The 21,208-nt window shown below is 25.8% G+C and overlaps 3 protein-coding genes across 8 annotated transcripts in view; 2 read left to right on the top strand and 1 right to left on the bottom strand.

Annotated features, from left to right (window-relative positions):
* The window catches only part of LOC117172795 (phospholipase A2), a 51,882-nt gene extending 51,386 nt beyond the window's left edge, over window positions 1-496 (top strand). For 3 of the 4 annotated variants that reach the window (XM_033361019.1, XM_033361020.1, XM_033361021.1), the window contains one exon: window positions 296-462. In XM_033361019.1, the coding sequence (XP_033216910.1) occupies window positions 296-462 (167 nt within the window). Of the gene's footprint in view, window positions 1-295 lie in introns of all 4 variants that reach the window. The other variant, XM_033361018.1, reaches the window with a different exon arrangement.
* Window positions 497-596: 100 nt separating this feature from the next.
* Window positions 597-21,208, bottom strand: part of LOC117172794 (CDK5 regulatory subunit-associated protein 3) — a 29,002-nt gene continuing 8,390 nt past the window's right edge. Inside the window, exons 2-9 of one of the 2 annotated variants that reach the window (XM_033361017.1) lie at window positions 14,835-15,059; window positions 11,558-11,732; window positions 11,246-11,484; window positions 10,901-11,171; window positions 10,662-10,774; window positions 4,295-4,791; window positions 4,038-4,209; window positions 597-807 (exon numbers count right to left, since the gene is read on the bottom strand). In XM_033361017.1, the coding sequence (XP_033216908.1) occupies window positions 736-807; window positions 4,038-4,209; window positions 4,295-4,791; window positions 10,662-10,774; window positions 10,901-11,171; window positions 11,246-11,484; window positions 11,558-11,732; window positions 14,835-14,840 (1,545 nt within the window). In that variant the 5' untranslated portion in view covers window positions 14,841-15,059 and the 3' untranslated portion in view covers window positions 597-735. Of the gene's footprint in view, window positions 808-4,037; window positions 4,210-4,294; window positions 4,795-10,661; window positions 10,775-10,900; window positions 11,172-11,245; window positions 11,485-11,557; window positions 11,733-14,834; window positions 15,060-21,208 lie in introns of both variants that reach the window. The other variant, XM_033361016.1, reaches the window with a different exon arrangement.
* On the top strand, window positions 15,072-17,767 carry LOC117172796. 2 transcript variants are annotated; one of them, XM_033361023.1, is made up of 4 exons: window positions 15,072-15,188; window positions 15,333-15,436; window positions 17,244-17,569; window positions 17,659-17,767. In XM_033361023.1, the coding sequence occupies exons 2-4, from the start codon at window positions 15,338-15,340 to the stop codon at window positions 17,666-17,668; spliced, it is 435 nt and encodes a 144-aa protein (XP_033216914.1). In that variant the 5' UTR covers window positions 15,072-15,188; window positions 15,333-15,337; the 3' UTR covers window positions 17,669-17,767. The 2 variants fall into 2 exon arrangements, with proteins under 2 accessions (XP_033216914.1, XP_033216915.1); XM_033361024.1 differs by having other exon boundaries at window positions 17,240-17,569; window positions 17,636-17,735.

Raw genomic sequence — 21,208 nt, 5'->3', positions numbered from 1 at the left:
TAGAGCTCCAAGGAGATTATGTTGAAAAATAAAAAAAAATTTACCCCAAAAAAATTGTTTTTATACTTCATTCTAAGGACTTATTGAACTACCCTCGTAGCAGGGTGGCCGAAAATCTCTATTTTCGAAATTCCTTAACAATTATTTACAACGCCTTTTACCGGAATTTATTGACTTTTGCAAGATTTTTTTCCACAACCTTGACTTTTCCTTGACATTCCTTGAACAATAAAATACTTGACTTTTTTCCCCATCTAAATAAATAAATATAAATAAATTATATTTCTAATTCCAGCCGTGGATCACGGAAAATGGGGAGGATCAGGATCTTGTGCTCAGAGATTATGCGAATGTGATCGCTCTTTTGCAGAATGTCTTAGTAGATTTCCCTGTCCAGCTAAGAAAGCAGTCTGCACCTCATCACCCTGGAGACTCGTTCAAAACCTCTTTATGATTTATTAAAAGCTTCGTACGCGAGAAATTAACGTATCTAACGAATATTTTAAGAAATCTTGATGATTCTTAAGAATAATTTATAAACGCTTTGTCAGTTACCATTAGTGAGCGTAGAAAATTGTACAAAAAATGACATCTACTTATAATAAATCGTGCGATATATTTTCTTACCTAACTAATACGCTCGTAGAATTTACATAAACTTAGTTTCATTCTCTTCCTTTTGAAAAAAATATATATTCAACGAACCCTTAACCTTCAGAAGAGAAGCACTTCAATTTACAAAGTATTCACGCCTCCAGTCAAATGCACGATCCTATTCTTGTATTTTTTCGAAATGTCCTTTTCAATCTGCAGAAAAAGAAAACACATTACACGAGATTTTTCAGGGAATTTGAGACCTACTAAAAGATTCCAATCTTAGAATAAGGATTTGAAAAGATTTACTCAAATCTAATTATTCTTCCGAAGAACACATTAAATTTTTTTCTAAAATGTTTAAGTGCAAAAGTTTTTTCAGAATTTAAAAACTATTCAAGAGATTGGCAACTCACTAAACCCTTATGAAAAAATATTATAGGAAGTTCAGTATAGGCCTATAATAATTTTCCTATTTTTCCGATTTGCAATAAAAAAATTCTAAGGAGTTATGGGTATTTGAATTTTGTGCTTTGCTTTTTTTTTAACACGATTATTTTTCTTAAAACCCCCGGAAAATGGAAAAAAAGTTTAAAATTAACAGAATAATAGCGTTTTCTGGAAAAATTCAAAATTGATTTTCTCAAAAAACCCACCTTTAAATTTATTTGCCAATTTTTTTTTACATTTCCTTTGTGAATGAAAATATTTTGTAGGTTTGATACATGATAAATAACATTCGTAGCAAGAGAATTATTTTTTCTTACAATTGAATTTTCTACTTCGTCTTAGAAATAATGCCAGATACGAAAAAATGTTAATATAAAAGTTATACAAAATATGTCTTTTTATCTTTTTCGATATCTTGCATAGTTTCATAGTTTAGCGTGCATGAGGATGAGAAGATACCTTTATTTTATTAGCATATTTAAAAAATTTTAATAAAAAAATAACAAACACTTATATATCAGAACTTTTTTAGACGTAAAAACTTTTATCTTAACATTTGTTCGTATCTGTAATTGTTTCCAAGAGGAAGTAGAACATTCGATGTAAGAAAAACTAATTCCCCAGGCTGAAAAAGTTATTTAGCAAGCATCAAACATATTATTAAAGGTTTAAAGACAAAGTTCGGATTTTATAAAAAACAAAGCAAACAATTCAAATACACCTAACTTTTAAGAATTTTTTTTTTTTTGAAAATCGGTAAAATACGTATTACCTAAATTTTCTCAAAACAACATATTTTGTACCCGAGAGATTTTGCGATTTTCACGTGTAGAACCCTGTCTGATTTTAATATATTCGGCCCTATAATGAATTTCTTATAAATGTTTTGGAATATTGAAATTTTTGAATATTGAAAAATAGAGAAACAAAAAACGATCGATTTATCTACTTAACGACGAATTTCAAAGTATTTCGGCGGATTACAAAATTTCAAAGGATCGTAAAGATTTTGAGTTATTTTAAAAGAATCCAAAGAAATTCGTAAAATTTCAAGGGATTTGCGAGAATTTTGTAGAATTTCACAAAATTTCAAAGGATTTTATAGAACCTTCAATTATTTAAAAATATTGTCAGGAATTTCAATGAATTCCTAGGGAACTTAACGGAATAAAAATATATATTTCAAGGGATTTCTACGTATATAAGCAATTTCAAGAGATACGAAGGAACTTACCCACTTTCGAAGGACTTTAAATATTTCAAGTTATTTTAAAACATACTAAGGAATTTTAATTTATATGAGAAATTTTAAGGAAAGCCAAAGGATTTTGTAACTTTTCCAAAGATTTCAAGAGATACCAACGAATTTTGTAGAATTTCCAAATATTACAAGGGATTTTATAGGACCTTTAATTATTTTAAAGGATTTTCAATAATTTCAACAAATTTTAAAGAAATTTAGGAAATTAACTAAATTTTATTTCAAGGGATTTCTGCGTATTTCAACAATTCAAAGAGCTATGAAGAAACTTATCAAAATTTAAAGATTTTAAAATATTTTTATTTATTTTAAAAGATTTCAAACAATTTCATGATTTTACAGATTCCAAAGAATTTCAAAGAATTTAGACAATTTCCAGGGATTTCAAAGAATATTGTAGAATTTCCAGAGATTTTATTTCCTACTTTAAAGGACTTCTAGAGAAGTTTGAAAAAATAAATAAAATTTTAACAGATTTTTATGACTATATACTTATATAATTTAAAATAATTTCAAAAATATCAAAGAAAGCCAAAAAACTGCGTAGCATTTCCAAAGATTTCATGAGAATGAATAAGTTTGGTTCAATTTGTATTAAAGGGGTTTCAAGTGATTTCTACTTATGTTGAATGAATATTTACGATTTCCAAATATTGCAATGGAAATAAGGGATTTCAACAAACTTATGGCAAATTTTCATAAATAAAATAAATTTTATGTTAAGAGATATCTACGGATTTCAACAATTTTAAGAGATATGCAGGAAATTAAAAAACTTTCTTAGTATTTTAAACATTTCAAGTTATTTAAAACAATTCTAAAGAATTTCAAAAGATTTAACAAATTTCAAAGGATAAAGTTTTGTGGTCTTTCCAAGGATTTTAAGAAATTTAAAATAATTTCACAAGATTTAAGAGATTTGATAGGAACTGCAAGTATTTTTAACATTTCAGGGGATCTGATCAATTTCAAGAGATTTCTAAAAAAACTTTTGGGAATAAATTTAATTTAATTAATTTAATATTTATTAAAAACTTACAATGGATTTCTAAGAATCTGAACAGAGTCCAAAGATTTTAATGGTTTTAAAAATATTTGTGAATAGTTTATTTGTGCAGAATCGCTATTGTTATGTATTTCCAGATGAGATCAGGAGTGGTCTAAAAAAATCGTTATTTGTATAACTAATTTCCCTTTTGGACAAAAATAAAAAAGGGCAAAGAAAAATGACGAAAATTTCAATTTAATTTAATTTGAAGTTAATTCTTAATTTTCTGCTAAAAACACGAATTTTTGATAAAATTGAGAAGAAAATAGTTGCACTTTCAAGTAATAAATACGAGGACTAAACAAAAATTAAACTTTTAATCAAATAGTTGAATTTTTAACAAAATTTCGGACAAAAAAGATTAAACTTTGAACCAAACAAAAATGGATTTCCAGCCAAACAGTTGATTTTTTAAACAAATAATAAAAATGTTCAATAAAAAATATTAATTCTGAACAAAAAAATATAATAGTCGACTTTTCAATAAAAAAGAATTAACTTTAAACTGAAAACAGTTGAATTTTCTTACTGGATTCTATTATTTCATTTTGTATTTAAGCATGAAAAAAAAAACAAGAAGAAGGGAAAGTTTCTTGGAAATAGGGGAAAAAGAGGAATTTTTTCGAAAATTGAAAAGGAGGGGAATAGCGTACAGAGATTGAAGTCTGATATTGGTTTACTCACTTCGTTTTGAAGTTCGCGTGTCCTCTGTATCACCAATTTCAACACAGGTTGAATTTCAAGAACTTGTTTTCTCGTTACGTCCCTTTTTTCCCTCGTCACTGTTTGCAAGGACTTCATTTTCTCGACCAGTGCAAGTTTTTGTTTCAAAGTTGCAGTCAGAGCATCGACATATCTGGAAGATTAAAGTATTATTATTATTATTTATTTCCAAGGGACATTTTTATTTTTAATGAAATTCCATCTTTTTATAAAATTACCTTGGCGAATGCTTGATGTTATGAAGATGTTGCACTCTCGAATCCAAAATTTCCGAGAGTATGATTTGCACATTGTCCAGCATATTTTGGGTGCTGTCTAAAGTAGCAAGTTGCAGAATTGAAGAGGCTTCTTGCATTTGACTCATGCTTAGAAGATTCTTGCTATTATCTCCTTTAAACTCGTAGAGTCTTAATTTCAAAAAGGCCTCAAGCTCAAAAAGCTGATCAATAAAATCGTTTCTTGTCGACGGATTATCCAAAATTGTCAAAGCTTCCTTTCCAGTTGCGACTCCTCCGTCATTTCCATCAGCTTCGACGACAATTCCAGATTCGAGTGAAATATTATAGTCGATTTCACCCTCCACAATTTGGTCTATGTTCACATCGCCCCAATCTATTTCCCCCTCTTCCAAACTCACATCTCCAAAATCAATCGTATCATTCAAATCCAATCCACTAATATTGACACCTTCCACTGAGTTGTCACCAAAATCGATCTGCTAGTTAATAGAAATTACACGGATTCAATATAGAATTAATAGAGCTGCTATAGAAGTCTGGTTTCAAAGATTTCAAGGAATTTTGAAGAATTTTGTAGCGTTTCCAAAAATGTCAAGAAATTTCAAAGAATTTCACCGGATTTCAGGGGTTTTATAGGGCCTCCAATTATTTCAAAGAATTTAGAGGATTTTAAAAGATTTGGAACTATTTGAAGCTATTTAAAAAAATTCCAAAGAATTTCAAGATATTTCGGAAACTCCAAGGGGTTTCAAAGAATTTGGTAGGATATCCAAATGTTTAATGGTGGATTTTAAGGTATTTCGAAGATTTCAAGGGATTTTAACGCATTCAAGGTACTTTAAGGTATTTCAAGAAGTTTTATAATATTCATTTTTTTAGTCTCGAAGGATGCCAAAGATTTCTAAAAATTTTAACGGTCCTTTTTTTAGACAAATTTAACGAATAAGTGCAATTTCATTCATAATTAAGGGATTTCAATTAATTTTTAGAGAACTTTAGGGAATAGAATAATTTTAATTTCAAGAGATTTCTACGGATTTCAAACATTTCTAGGAGCATGAAGGAATTAACATAATTTCAAAGGATTTTTAAGATTTTCAAGAGATTTAAAAAATTTCAAGAAATGTCAAGGAATTTTGAAAGATTTCAAGGTATTTAAAAGAATTTTACCAAATTTAAGGGATCTTATAGGGCCTCCAATTATTTCAAAAGATTTATATGATCATAAAAGATTTTAAATATTTGAAATTATTTTTAAAAAATTTCAATCAAATATTTCTGGAAATTAGGACGGTCCTCTTTTAGAGATATTTAATCAATAAGTGTAATTTGATTTATACTTAAGGAATTTCAAATGATTTTACGGGATTTCAATTAAGTTTGGAGAATTTTAGTAAATAGAATACATTTTCTGTCAATGGAAACATCTTCTACAAGTATAGAAAATCTCAAGGGCTATCAAAGATCTTTGTAGCATTTCCAAAAATGTCAAGGGATGTCAAATAAATTCACAAGATTCAGGATATTTTATAGGGAATCAATATATTTCAAAGGATTTACAGGATTTTAAAAGATTTTAAAGATTGTAAGTTTTTTTTAAACAAAGTTCGACAGAATTTAAAGATACATTTAAAAAACTCCACGGGATTTTAAAGAATTAGGTAGGGTTTCCAAATATGTTAACAGTTCTGTAGAGAACTTTGGAAAATAAATGTAATGAAGTCAAAATTCAAAGAATTCCTAACGATTTCAAAGACTTCAAGGGATTTCAACGTATTCAAGATATTTGAAGGTATTTTAAGAAGTTGCACAAAAATAAAATTGTTTTTTTGAATCACCAAGGATTTCAAAGATTTCTAAAAATTTGAACAGTCTTTTTTTTTAATTTAACGAAAAAGTGTAATTTGATCTACATTGAAGGGATTTCAAATGATTTTATGGGATTGCAATGGATTTTTAGAGAACTTTAGCGAATAGAATCAGTTTTATTCCTACAAATTTCTACAGGTTTCGAAAGTTTCAAGGGATATCAAAGAACTTTGTAGAATTTCCAAAAATGTCAAGGGATTTCAAAGAATTTAACAAGATTTAAAGGATTTTATAGGACCTCCAATCATTTTAAGAAGTTTCACGAGATTGACTTTTTTTTAACCTCCAAGGATATCAAAGATTTCTAGAATTTTGTATGGTTCTTTTTTTTATAGAAATTTAATAAATAACAACAATTTAATGTACACTGAAGGGTCTTCAAATGCTTTTAAGGGATCACAATTAATTTTTAGAGATCTTTAGGTAATAGAATACATTTTATTTCAAGACATTTCAAAGGATTTTAAATGATTTTTAACAATTTCAAGAGAATCTAAAAATTTTAAGGAATGTCAAGGAATTTTTTAGCATTTTTAAAGACTTCAAGGGATTTAACAGAATTTCACATAATTTAAGGGATTTTATAGGACCTTCGATTACTTCACCGAGTTTTTGATATTCTGAAATATTTTAAACTATTTTAACAGATTTTAAAGAATTATTTGAAGAATCTATCAATTAATCGAAATTTACGCTGTTTCAATATAAAATTAATAGAAATTCTACAGCAATCTGGTTTTAAAATTCCATGAAATTTCCTGATTTTTAAGATTTACTTTTTATTAAATCCAGTAAATTTTCTTCTATTTTAAAAAATTTACGGATTTTGAGAACTATTTTATTTTCTGTTTAAGGTCTGAAAATTAATTTTCTTAGTTTTCCATTTTGTTTAAATACAAATTCAAAGCTAGAAAATTCTTTTACCCCTAGAAAGTATTTGTTATTTATTGAGGAAAAAGTCCTTTTGATGAAAAAACAAATTTAAGATATTATCGGGCCTAGAATACGAAAATTGATAATTTCCACTACAATTAATGGTCTAAAATGACCCCTCAACATTTTATTTATCTGTAATAACTGAGAATAATCAGAGGATTTCTTCTACAGTATAAGGAAAATATTCCACATAAGGAATAAATTAGGAATATTTGTGCTGGATTACCGAAAAAAAATCTTGAACTTTAAAAATACACACTTTTTATAATTTAGAGATTTTTATAGTATTTTAAAACTTATTTTTAGCTAACATTTACCTGAAAAAGTAAGTTATTTATAGAAAATTGAATATGAAGGTATTTAGGGACTTTATTATTCTATAGCATTTTTCAAATATTCGGCTTGAAAATTCAACCATTTTAAAGAAAATTTGTCTTTTTGGCTTGGAAATTATGTTGGTAGAAAATCCAAATACTTTTTCCACTAAAAGAACAAATTTAGAAGGTAGTGTTGAAAAAAGTTCAAAATCACACATTTTTGGGCACCTCAATGCAAACCTTTCTAAGGCAGACAACAAAGTTCTATGAAAACGTCGTTTTTAGAGATGGTCGTACAAAATTATAGATTTTGTAATAGTTCTATATGGTGAACTTTTTTATGAATTTTCAATAACTTCCGAAATAATCAACATTTTTCAATGTTCTTGGGCTCATTTTGAAGCTACTTTTTCATTGTATCACAACAGTTTACGAGTATAAATTGTAAAAAAAAATCCTTTCCGAATTACAAGAACTTGAAATTGTAATAAAAAGGTCGGAAAAATTTGAAAACATCTTATCTGTAGGCAAATCAGAATAAAAGCTATATATATATATATTTTTTTTTTTAAAGGAAATTACATAGAAAGTTCATGATTATATGTTTCGTATATTTTACAAAAATAATACTGCAATTTTTTCAACCTTTTTGTTACAACTTCAAGTTCTTGGAATTCAAAAAGAAAATTTTTACGACTTATAATCATATGTTATGATAGGGTGAAAAAGCTTCAAAATGAGTCCAATAACATTGAAAAATCTTGACTATTTCGGAAGTTATTGAAAATTTAAGAAAACATTGAAATTTACATTATTTTGCAATATCTAAATAAAAACTAGGCAAATTGGCTTCACCTTGGGCTTATTTTATACAGAATTTCGAAAACAATGAACCTTTTAAAGAGAAATTTTCTTAGCTCTGGTATAATTAAAATTAAGAGAATTTGTTCAGTCATAAAAAAAGGGGTGGCCTAAAATTTTGCACGGCAGTGTAAAATAAGAAACATCTGGAAAACAAGATGCAGTTTTTCAAATATTCTTTTTAGAAAATAAAAAACTTCTATACACAATTATGAAAAGCTATACAAAATTGTCTATGAAAAGATGAGAAAATCAAAAACCCTAAAATGAAGGTTTAGTTTTTCATAATTCTTAATAGCTTTTTGTAGAAAATTACGAATTTCTACAAAAGGTAACGAATTTTTTATAAAATTAGATATTTTTACACACAATTCGACATAAATACCATTTTCTAAGAAAAAATCGAAACATCGACGACTCTAAAATGAAGATTTGATTTTTTATTAAAAATTTTTCCAGAGTATTCAGATTTCCTCACATTTTTTAAATCTTTAAAAAGGCTGAGAGATACTTGAAAACTTTTGATGTATTGTGTTAATTAAATTGAATTAAGATATATCACAAAAAATTATCCCAAAATCGTTCCTACAAAAAAATCACCCACGTCCGAAATGCATTAAAAAATCGTAGAAATTTTCATAAAAAATAATTGATGTTTTCGCAGTAAATCTTAGAAATTTCTATAGATATTCATTAAAGCTTTCGTTCAAATTCATACAAATTATTTACACCAGGAAATGTAAAAGGCTTTTCAATCATTCTTGAATTTTGAGCAATTCTCAATATAATTATTATAATTTTTTTTATTCTGTAATAAAAATTAAATTATTTTCATCAGTGAAAAAATTAATTCGCATCAATTCAAAAATTCACCTTGAAGTTTATCGATGATTGTTCAAGTTTTATTTAATGTTAATTATCAGGGTAGCCACTCAAGTCCTGGGAAAAAAATCCCTGACAATTCCAGGTTTTTTTCCACGTATAAACTTAATCTCTCTAATCCCTTAAATATAATAGCAAAGCAATTAATTAAATAATTAAGTAATACTAAAGTCCTAACGTGTCTAAATTCCATGAATTTAAATAATTCAAACAAATTTTTATTTGATCTTTTTATACTTAAATTTCAATGCATATTTAGGCAAAATTAATTTGGGTACTATATTAAAACCAAACGAATGAATTTTCAAAACTAAAATGATTGAATATTCAATTGGAATATAGTTACATTTTCAGTCATAAATTAAAATAATGTTTAACAAGCATTAATGATTTAAAAAATAGTTACATCTTCAAACTAAGTGATGAATTTTCCACTAAACTTATGAATCTTCAATTGAAGTAGTTAAATTTTCAATTAAAAAAGACTAATTTATACCAGAAGCAAAAATTGAAGTTAATCTTTTCGCAAAAAGAAATTTCTACCAAAAAGATGAGTTTTTAATTAAATTGGTGGAACATTCAATTGAAATAGTTATATTTATAGTAAAAAAAACAGCAGTTTTCAATCAAAAAAAAAAAAAAAACAAATTTCCAAAAAATAGTTACATTTTCAAACGAAGTGATGAATTTTCAACTGAAATGATTAATCCTCAACTGGAATAGTTAAATTTTAATCCAAAAAGATTAGCTTTAAATTTCAATGAATAATTTTTATCTATAATAATTGAACTTTCATTTAAAAAAAATTTATTTTCAACTAAAAATTAAATAGTAACATTTTTAGTAACAAAAATTAATGATCAACCAAAGAGAGATGAGAATTTTTGACTACAGTGATGGAATATTCAAATGTTATATTTTTTCAGTTAAAAATTAATTTAAAAAAAAGCTAGGTTTACAAATAAAGAATCATTGACAGTAAATTTTATATTGCATATAACTATAAGCATGCTCTCGAAAAAATTACATAACATTTCTAAAGTTTTCCAGTTACATAAAAATTTGCTGACAATTTCAGGTTTTCAAATTTCAGCCTTCTTGCATTTTAATGCAAATGTCAAAGATTAATTTTTTTCTAAAAATCCAAGTATTTTGTTTCAAATATCATCTTTCACGATAAAAAAGTCGTTTTCTTTGTTTAAAAAAGCTTAGGCTAAAAATATTACATGATTAAAATGCTGGTATTTGAATGTGAATGGTCAGGGAAAAGTGAAGGAAAAACCAGGGACTTTTGAAAATGAACTTCTCACCCTGCAAAACATGTATTATCTTAAATATAACAAATTTCCATTAATTTCAAGCCCTATATTTTATTATTTCTAAAAACCATCAATTACGTACAGTAAGAGGGGAGGGGGTAGAAATATTTTTTACGGTTCTTTAAAGGTTTGGCTGTAAATTTTAAAGAGATTATAACTTACAGTATCATCGAATTGTCTTTCATCATCGTCGAGACTAATATCCAATGGTGACTCGACAATAGATAAAGGAGCTTCGCCATATGTCCATTCATAAGTTGTTGTGTTGCCCTTTTCTTTAAAAAAATGTTAAGTTGTATTAATTGTCATTATCTATTTAATTTTTAAAGTTATATTGTTTAATTTTTACTGCTAGAGTGTATTAAAATAAGTAACTTTAGGGAATAAATATATCAACTTACCAATTACGTAATTCACTATTGGAACACAACCGCCATTGTGTGATCTTCCAAGCGTGTATTCAACAAATGCATTGTAAAATTCAACAACATTTCCTATCGACTTCGTCTTTTTAGCTACACTTTGATAAATATCTGGCAACTCTTTTACCCGTTCAACCAATTCTTTCTTAATCTGATTACCACTTATTCCTAACTGTTTGCAAATCATATTAAATTCGGAATGGGCTAAGTTTTCAGATTTCTTATAATCCACTTCCTTTTTCTCCAATTCCTGAAAAAATATTTAGTTTTATAATATAAGCACAAGAACTTCACATTAGTTTTTCAGTGTTATTTTGTTATTACGTTTTGCATTTGCTCCAACTTTTGAATTTGCTTTTTAAATCCGGGAACTTCGAAGTTTATATTCCTAATTAACATTTGCGAAGCTTCAGCAAGATATAAATTATCTTTTTCGTACAACTTGACAATTTCCTGCCAATCCTTCATTCGCTGAGAACCGTAGCGACCAAATAAATTTTTTGTATCTGCTTCTGTCTCTTTGAGAATTTCAACTATTTTCTTACAATGGAAAAAGTTTATATCTGCAAAAGAATAGGGGAAAGAATATAAATGTGAAAAATTTATTTATCACAGAGATTTAGAATCTGCACGTACGAGTTCCAGAAAGAAGCTTTGCTATTTCTTCGTGAACTGGCATATCCTGGATTGCAGTGTTAATTTTTTCTCTAATCGTCAGGATATTTGTCTGCCAATCTTTATTGCAGTGCCTTCTATTCGTTAACCATTCTAATAACTTGCCGGAATTTATGTCGATTGGTATATCTTGTTCCTGTAATTTATTTTGTTTATTATGATCTTCCTAAATTATTTTCTGGAAAAATATTTTCAAGTAATGAATATCGCTATTATTTCTTCAGTAAATTTTATAAACAATTTCTCAAACAAAATAAGCCACTCGGGTGCATAGATTAACGATTTGAGGAGGAAAATAATTTGTCATGCAAACCAAAAATTGAGAATAACAATTTATTTGTAAAGTTTATTCATTTTTAAGGTCATATAAATATCATTTTCCTACGTTTCTTGAGAAAATTCAAAATTTGTTTTGAAGATTGCAGATATTTCTAATCAAAATGTCACAAAACATTATTTTGCAACCAAGATAAATTTTCGAATAACAATCAAAAATCAAAATTTTAATAAAAAAAGTTAATATTTAACCAAATAGTTGAATTTTTACACAAAAAAAGGATTCATTCTCAACAAAAATTGTCGCAGTTGACATTTTAATCTAAAAATATTTTTATTTAAAATATAAAATAGTTTAATTGACAAAAAAATGCAAACTTTGAACAAAATAGTTGAATCCTCAACCAAAAAGTATTAACTTTCAACCAAATATATTTTTATGTAAAAAACATAAAAACTTTCCTAAAGAGGTGATTTTTCTAATTAGAAGTTCAATTTTTAACCCGAAAATATGAATTTTCCTAATAAAATTAACTTTTAACTAAATAATTAAATTTTCAATCATCTCATAAATTTGTTATCAAGCAGATTAATTTTCTAAAATCAAAAATTTTAACGAAAATCATGAAAATTCAATAAAAACAAATCACTTTAACAATATGCTTCAACATTTTACCGAATAGTTGCATTTTCAACCAAAAAAGATTGATTCTCAAAAAAAATTTATATTTCAATCTAAAATGACTTTTTAATTTTAAATCAGAAACCAAAAGATGAATTTTCAACCGAGAATATTAATTTCTTGGCAAAAAAGTCAAATTTTCAAAGAAATGGTTATATTTTCAAGGAAAGAGATTAATTTTAGACTAAAATGATTAATCTTCACAAAAAATATAATAATTTATAATTAAACGAAAATAGATGAATTTTCAAACCAAAAACAAAAATGATCAACAAAATTTTTGAATGTTTAACAAAAAAAATGTGCAGCCTAGAATGAAAGAAAGTGTAGGCAAATTATAATTTGAAGGAAAAAAAAGGAATACAAAATACAAATATTAAATATCTATTTCTTTATTTTCTTTATTTGTCATATAAATATAACTTTCATAGATCAAAAATTGCCAAATATCTTAAAACTGACTCCAATTATCCAAAAAATTGTCTTTGTTTAAAGAATTATTTTGAAATATTTTTTAAATATTCTCTTGAAATTAATTTTTCAAAATGAGGAATCACTTTAAATATTGCTAGAAATCAAAATATAAAAAAAATCAAATTTAAAAATCTTTAGAAATCTACTATTTGTTTAAAGTTATTTGCAATCTTTTAGAAAGGAATCTTTAAAAATTTAAACTGAAAACAAATCAAATTATGCAACAGAACTGCATAAGAAGTCTTAAAAATAAGTATTTTTTATTCAAATATTTTAAGTTCTACGCACAATTCAGAAATTTTTAAAAATCATTTGAAATATTTTAAAATATTTTATTAAAATAAATTTTTCAAAATAAAAAATCAATCTAAATTTCTCCTTGCATCTTACGAAAAAAATTTATCATCTTAAAAAACTTTAAAATCTTCAAGAATTCACATCTTGTTTAACGAATTTTGAAATATTTTAAAATTTAAAATTAATTTTGAGTATTTTCAAACCTTTTAAAACTTCGAAATATATTTTGAAATAATTGAGTTTTTATACTTTTTTTAATCCTGAAAATTTTGTTAAATTGGTCTCAGTCTTCAAGATACTTGTTCATATTATAACCTTTTCCCATAATTTCATTTTTCTCATCTCTTTTGAAGTTTGAAAAAATTTACATATCATAGTGTGGTAGCAAAATGTTAAGAACAGAAGCAGGACAAGAGCACCAGTTCTTGACACCTTAGCACAATTATTGGCATGCCAAAAACGAAGAAGTAAATTTATTTTATATTGGATAAACATTTTATTGTACTGGGTAATTAATACAAGCATTATATGTAAAAATAATAGTGTGTATTATTAATTTAATTAAGGCAAAAAATGGTTTAAAAAATGTATTATCAACGAAATTAGAGATGGGTGCCAACAATGGGGGAGGGGGGGGGGTCAAGAATTGATGCTCTTACCCTATTTCCCAATATTAAAAAACAATTGCAATTAAACTTTTCTGTTTTATTGAAAAATGTTTAGAAACTCTCAGAAATAAATTTAATCTTCAAATAAAATTACTTTCTTCCACATTTTGATTTACTAAATTTATTGTATAAATTGTTGTTACTCTTTATTAATAGATAAAAAAACTATGATCTCATTGAATAAAGTGCAGGAGTTATGAAAAGAATCATTTTATCATTTTTTAAATATTTCGACAAAAAGTTGAGAACAGAATTGTTGCATTTATTATTAAAGAATCGTTTAAATTTTCGCTCTTAGAAATAAACTTTCAGAATTAAAATTTTTCATTTGGTAATTGTGATTTAAAATTCCAGAAAATTCAAAAGAGTACACTGAAAATAGCCACTTAAAGTCATGTTCACGCTGTATGCACCCAATCAGTTGTAAAACAATGAGTGCGAGATTTTCGATAATTTCGTTCAACCAGTTTTATTGTATAAGATAATATTTGAATCACTTTAGAATTATATATTAGGAAATTCAATAATTTACAATTTAGTCATTATAAATAAAAATTGAGGAAAGCATGTCTTATAATAAAAAACACGAATACTTTTGTCATAAAATCAATCATCTTTTCCTTTTTGAAATTTATAATTAAATATTTATTATTATTAATTAAATAATATATCAATCCGAACTAACAATTAATTGCAGATAAAAAATTTCATAATCAACAAGAAAAAATTATCACATCTCCGTATTGTAGTTTGGAAACTAAAAGGAATTACTTGCTTATTTCATAAATATGTTAAAATACAAATGATAGTACCTGATGTAAAAGACTCAGAAAATACATACCTCCATTTTTTAGAGGTTTTCTGTAACCACAATATCAAAAGATTCCAGCTGTTTATGTTTTGTTGTTAATTGTTCATAAAAACATCATCGACATCATTAGCTGACTTTTTGAGGTTATGCATGAGTGAAATTAGACTAAATTCTACGTGAACGCCTGTCTATCGGATACGCACTTCCGGTTACGATGCCATGCGATACTAGCGGCTCTTTCAGGAAAAGTCTTAACTGCAACAATATAAAACAGTAACAACAGAGATTATTTTGTCTGTTTTACAAATAAATATAAATCACAAGAGTAATAACTCGTCTCATCGGACATTGATTTGTCAATATTGCTTGTGCAATTGGTAAAACGTGAGAAAAAAGTATAAACAAGTATTTTTTGACTTAAACGCTTTCTCATTATGTTTTGATTGATTTATATTTATAAAAATCTAACCTTTAAATTTAATATATACGATTTGAAATATTATTTATAATTTACTAATTATAAAATAGGTACAATGCGTCATGTATGTTTGGCCAATGGATGCAAATCGGCACGCTACAATGTGAAAAAAGAAAATAGACCAGAGGAGCGACATTTGTTCGCGGCTAGAACAGTTAGTAATATTTTGTAAATTAATGCATGTAGGAATTCGGAGGGTGGTCCAAAAATGCAGTAGATTTTTTTCTCGAATTTTCTCACATATAGCCCCTAAATTTTTTCAAATATACAAAAAAGTGTGTATTTTATTTTAAAAAAATGATATTAAGAGGTTGCACAAGCTTAAAATCTTAAAATTTGTTTATGTTTAAAAGCATGCCATCATCATTTAATTAAAACCCAAGCTTAAGTACTGATTAAAAAAAAGTATATATTTAATTTATATTTTAATATATATTATTATATATATTTAATTTTTAACAGTCCCTGAGTAAATACGTTCTTTATTAAAAATGTTTTTTCTTTATAATTCAAGTTTTAAGTTGTAATTTTTTGTAATGTATTTTTTACTTTAATGGTGTTTGAGGCCCACCATATCTGTTTTTTAGGATTTCAAAAAAACCCCATGGATGTGCTATTGTGGTTTAAGAGTTTTTGATGCTAATTATGATTTTTTGCGGGGTTTTAAAATACAAATTGTTTCTAATTCATAAAATATGCCCATAGGTTTTTTAAACAATTAATTATTGATTTCATTAATTTTCTCTTGGAATAGAGTTATTTTATCAGAGCGAGGCAATAATCAGTTGAATTCAGCAGAAATAATTTTTTTAACTTCTATCATTTATTTTGTAGAAATTGTTGATGTAAATCATTGACTTTAGGGTCAGGTGAATTGAAACCAATTAAGTTACAGGTTTTAGTGAAAATTGGCGTTAAAATATTGCTTTAATCCTCTTAAGAAAAAAGTCGCGTCATTATGCCAAATATTTCGTACAAACTCTCAACAAAATTTTAATATTTCAGAAAAATTGGCAACTTTCTAGTATTATTTAAAAAAATTAAATTAAAAATAATAAAGTCTTCAAACAATTAAAGTTGTTAACTTAAATTAATGATTACATTAATCTAATCGAAAAGTGAGCAAAAAATGTAAAATTTCAGAAAAAATAAAAAAATATTTGTGTGATTTCCAAAGCCTTTGAAGTGTGTGTGAAATCTTTGAAATATTTGTGGAATTTTGTGGGATTTTATAAATCTGTATGAAATTTAAAAAGATTTTGAAATCATGATGCGATTTTTCAGTACTTTGTGGAATCTTTGTGCAATTTTATTTTACTATTTGTGAATTCTTTTAAAATATTTAAAGTATTTGAATAATCTTGGTCGAACTTTCTTATTCTTTGTGAAATCTTTTTAACCCGAAGGATTTGTTTAAATTTGTGTGAAATCTTTGAAATGTAGAAAATATTTGTGTAATCATTGTAGAATTTTTCAAATCTTTTTGGATTTTTTATAATCTCTTCGACATTAAAATCTTTTAAATTTTTTGAAATGCTTTAATTTTTAATCTTTGAAATATTTTGGTTATCTTTGTAGAATTTGTAAAAAAAATCTAATCGTTGGTGGTTGTATAATTTTTGAAATCGTTGTGGAATTTCGTTAAACTTTTTCAAATTATTGAAATCTTTGTGAAATACTTTTGAAATTATTCAAATCTTTATACTTTGCAATCTGCGAAATATTTGTGTAATTTTTAAAAAACTTTTGAAATCTTTGTGGATGCTTTTAATTTTTGTGAAATCTGTCGCACAATCAAAAATCGAGTCGTGAACCCCTTGGCACTTATTTATCATTCAATTAATTTCTTTAGCAGTATTTGCTTAATTTGAAATATAAATAATGAAAGCTTCTTCGGATTCTTAAGACAGATAAATTTGTCATCAAAATAAACCGCAAAAATAAGCATTTCTTCAAGATAGGTGGAAGTGATGCAGTCATGGAGGAACGCTATGCCTGCGGGAAGTGTTCTCGAAAAAGATTACGTAATCTGTGATCTGCACTTTGAAGAAGAAAATGTATTGAGAGATTTTGTAACTAAAATGCCGGATGGAACAGAATGTCGTTTCAAAAGAGATCGAGTTCAATTGAGAAAAGGAGCTGTTCCAAAATTTGTTTACCCACCAATCTTCCAAGAGGATACAAAATTTGTTCCACCAGGCATTCAACCATTCCACCCTCGTTTAGATGAAAATATCTTAAAGGAAAGTGATTTCAGAATTCTGCTGAGCCCAGACATTCAGTTTAAGTACGTTGACAATAAATTCGATTTTTTTAAGTTATTATCATACTAAAACTAAAATTTTGTTTAAAGTTATTCTTTATTCCTGCATTTAGATTTACATGAGAGAAAAGGAAGTAAACTTATCAGACTTTCAAAGGGTGGAAAACGCCAATGACATTCTTCAATTATTAGAAAAAGTGGAAAAACTTGATCCTTGTATGAGTCTTTCAGAGAGGTCAGTGAGAACAGATTTTAAATCAAGATAGCATAATCAATCGTGCGCTACACGCGAGTGTAGTTTTTCTAAGTAATTTTTAATTTTAATATTCTAAGGTTATATCAAAAAGATTTTAATTTTAAATAAAAAAAAGAGTTGAGTTAAAAAAAAAAAACGAATTTTCTACAAAATAGTTTAATTCCCAGGCAACAAGACGGATTTTCAGTCAAGAAAATTAATTTTCTGCCAAAGAAACTAATGTTTAAAAAAATAGTTACATTTTTAACCAAAGAGATGTGTTTTGAAATGAAATGTTGAATTCTCAACGAAATATATAACATTTGATATTAAAACTAAACAAGATTTTCATTCTAAATTGAAAATATTTGAATTCATCTAAAAAATTACAAATTTATAACGGAATAGTTGATTTCTCAGCCAAAAAACGATTTTAATTTTTAATCAAACAGTTGACATTGTAATAAAAAAAGATTAACTTTCTACAAAAAGGGATGAATTTTTAAATTAAAAAGACGGATATCCAAGAAAAAACTTGATAGTTATTTCAGTACAAACAGATTTTAATTTGAAATAAAAAACAGTTTAATAAAAAATACGTGTTTTCTATTACAAAATGTAATAGGTAGTACTTATTTCAATAGAAAACGATTTTATTTTAAAATAAAAAACAGTTGCCTTAAAAAAAACTCGAATTTTCAACAAACTAGTTGAATTCTCAAACAAGACGATTAATTTTCTACCAAGAAGATTCATTTTTGGTCAAAAAAGAATAACTTTCAATAAAATAGAAGACTTTCTCAACGAATAATATAATAGTTGGTATTAAAACTAAAATATTTTAATTTTGAACCAAACAATTGAAGTTTTAATAAAAATGATGAGATAAAAAAAGATACCATTTCTACCAAAAGAGATGAATTTTTAAAACGATTTCTTAAGTTTTCTGATATTTCGAAAAAGTATCTAGAAAATTTCTAAATTTTGTTCTCCATTTTACAGGATTTTATTAAATTTAAGTAAGGTTTGGAATCAGTTGATTAGATATTTAGGACTGATCGGCGCTTGGAAAACGTTAAAAAAAAATTAATAAATTTTCGGGAATATTTCAAAGTTTTCAAATATTTTTAATCTCTTCAAAGAATCATAAAAAATTTTGTCTAATCTTGTCTTGCTCAGGAATCTTAAGACTTTTTTTCATCTTGAAACCTTACATAATCTTTTTAAAAATCTTGAAAATTTTATTTGAAATCTTCAATAATCTATATTTTGTTCTAAGCTTATTGAAATCTTTCCAAATTATAAATGATGTTAAAATTGTTTGAAAACTTCTAAATATGTTTTAAAATTATTTGAACTTTTTCTCCATTTTTTTTAATTCTGCAATTTAAAAGAAAAGCCTTGAAATCTTCAAGATTCTTTTGTAGAATTTTGAACATCTTTTAGAATTTTTTGAATTCTTTTTAGACTTCCTTTTAACTAAATATTTTTAAAATAATTTTTTATTCTCTTGAAACCTTTCACAATGCTTAAAAAGCTTCTAAGTTTTTGGTTCGAAATTTTCAAAAATCTTTATTTTTCCTTAAATTTATTGAAATTATACAACGTTTGGTACAATTTTAGAGAATTTTTAAGTGACACCCTTCAAATATATTTTTTTTTTGCAAACTTTCGTTATTTTTGTAGAAATTCTTAATTTTTCACACAGGCCCATTCAAAAATATAAAAAAGGAAACCTTCATTTTTGAATCGTAAACGTTTCTATTTATTCATAGACAATTATATTTATTTATAATTATGAGTAGAAATGTATAATTTTGTAAGAAAAACTATTTAAAAAAATACAAAGAGCTTTTGAAAATAAAAACTATTTTTATTTTTTGTAGAAATTCATAATTTCCTGTAAAAAAATCTATCAAAATTATGAAAAACTAAACTTTTGTTATGCGGTTGTATATTTTCCAATTTTTCCGTAGAAAATAGCAGCTCTTTATAATTGTCTGTACAAATTTTTTATTTTCTCAGAACAAATTATAAGAAACTTTTTTTTGCATTTGTAAAATCTTTGAAATAATTCTGTTATCTTTTGTGAAAGATAAGTATTCATAAGTCTTTGTAGAAATATGTAATTATCTACACATAAAAAAAACTATAAAAAATTAAGATTTTGTTTTGTTATTCTACATTTTCATAATTTTTTCTTTTAAAAAATAGTATTTATTCATAATTTTGTGTAGAATTTTGTAAGCAAAACTTTGAAAAACTACAAATATAGATTTTCAAGAAATTCGAGGTGTTCACATTTGGACCTATGGAGTGTACTTTGCAATTGACTTCTCTCTCTTGACCGAAAAATCTTTCTTAGTTGAAAATCAATTCATGTCGAAAATTCGTCTTTTTTTGTTAAATTCAACTGTTACTGATTAAAAATTTTTTGGTTTAAATACCAACTACTATATTGCTCTTTCCGAATTCATCTTTTTTGGAATGAAAATTTAATTACTGGGTTGAGAATTAAAGTCTTTTGTTAAAAATTAATTTTGTTGATTGACAATTCATGATTTGAATTGAACATTAGTTCTTTGGTTGAAAATTGAGCTATTCTACTGAAAATATGTTTTTTCGTTGTTTAAAATTAATTTTTTTTTTAATGAAAATTTAAATATTGTATTAAAAAATCGCCTTTTTGATAGACACTAACCTTCCTGGTTGAAAATTCAACTATTCCAGTTAAAGATTCATTATGATGAAGAATTATTTTAGTTGGAAATTCATCTCTTTGCTTGAATATTAATTTTTTAAGCCGAAAATCAATAATTTTTTTCAAATGTAAATATAATTATTTGATGATTGGTTGAGAATTGATCTCTTTCATTTAAAAATTTAAGTATTGTGAGTCATCATCTAAGTTGAAAATTCATATTTTTGCTTGAAAATAAAACTACTCGATTAAATGTTAAACTCGTTTGGCTTAAAATTGATCGCTTTTATTTGAAAATTCAACTGTTTGGTTCTTGTTTTTGTTGAAAAGTCGTATTTTTGGGGTATAAAATTAATCGTTTCGATTGAAAATTCAACATTTTGGTTAAGAATTCATCCGTCTTGTTGAAACTGCAAATATATTTACTTTTAAAGTTAGGAATTTGAAGCGGTTTAAATTGAATTTAATATAGTATCCACATTATTTTTACCTAATATGCACTGCATTTTAAGTATAATAAGATAAAATAAAAATTTGTTTGAATTATTATGCAAATTTATGTGCTTTTGGGACATATTTAAGAAAATATTGTAATATAGTTGTTCAATATTGTCTAAATTAAACATACGAGGGTAGTTCAATAACTCCTTAGAATGACCAACATATGGCGCGCGAATCGCTCCAAATCATCTGTTTTCAGTCAGCACCACTCCCGACTAGATATATG

This window comes from Belonocnema kinseyi, chromosome 5 (assembly GCF_010883055.1).
Source record: "Belonocnema kinseyi isolate 2016_QV_RU_SX_M_011 chromosome 5, B_treatae_v1, whole genome shotgun sequence".
In the NCBI taxonomy this organism is placed as follows: domain Eukaryota; kingdom Metazoa; phylum Arthropoda; class Insecta; order Hymenoptera; family Cynipidae; genus Belonocnema; species Belonocnema kinseyi.
This window is presented reverse-complemented; position numbering and strand designations above follow the sequence as displayed.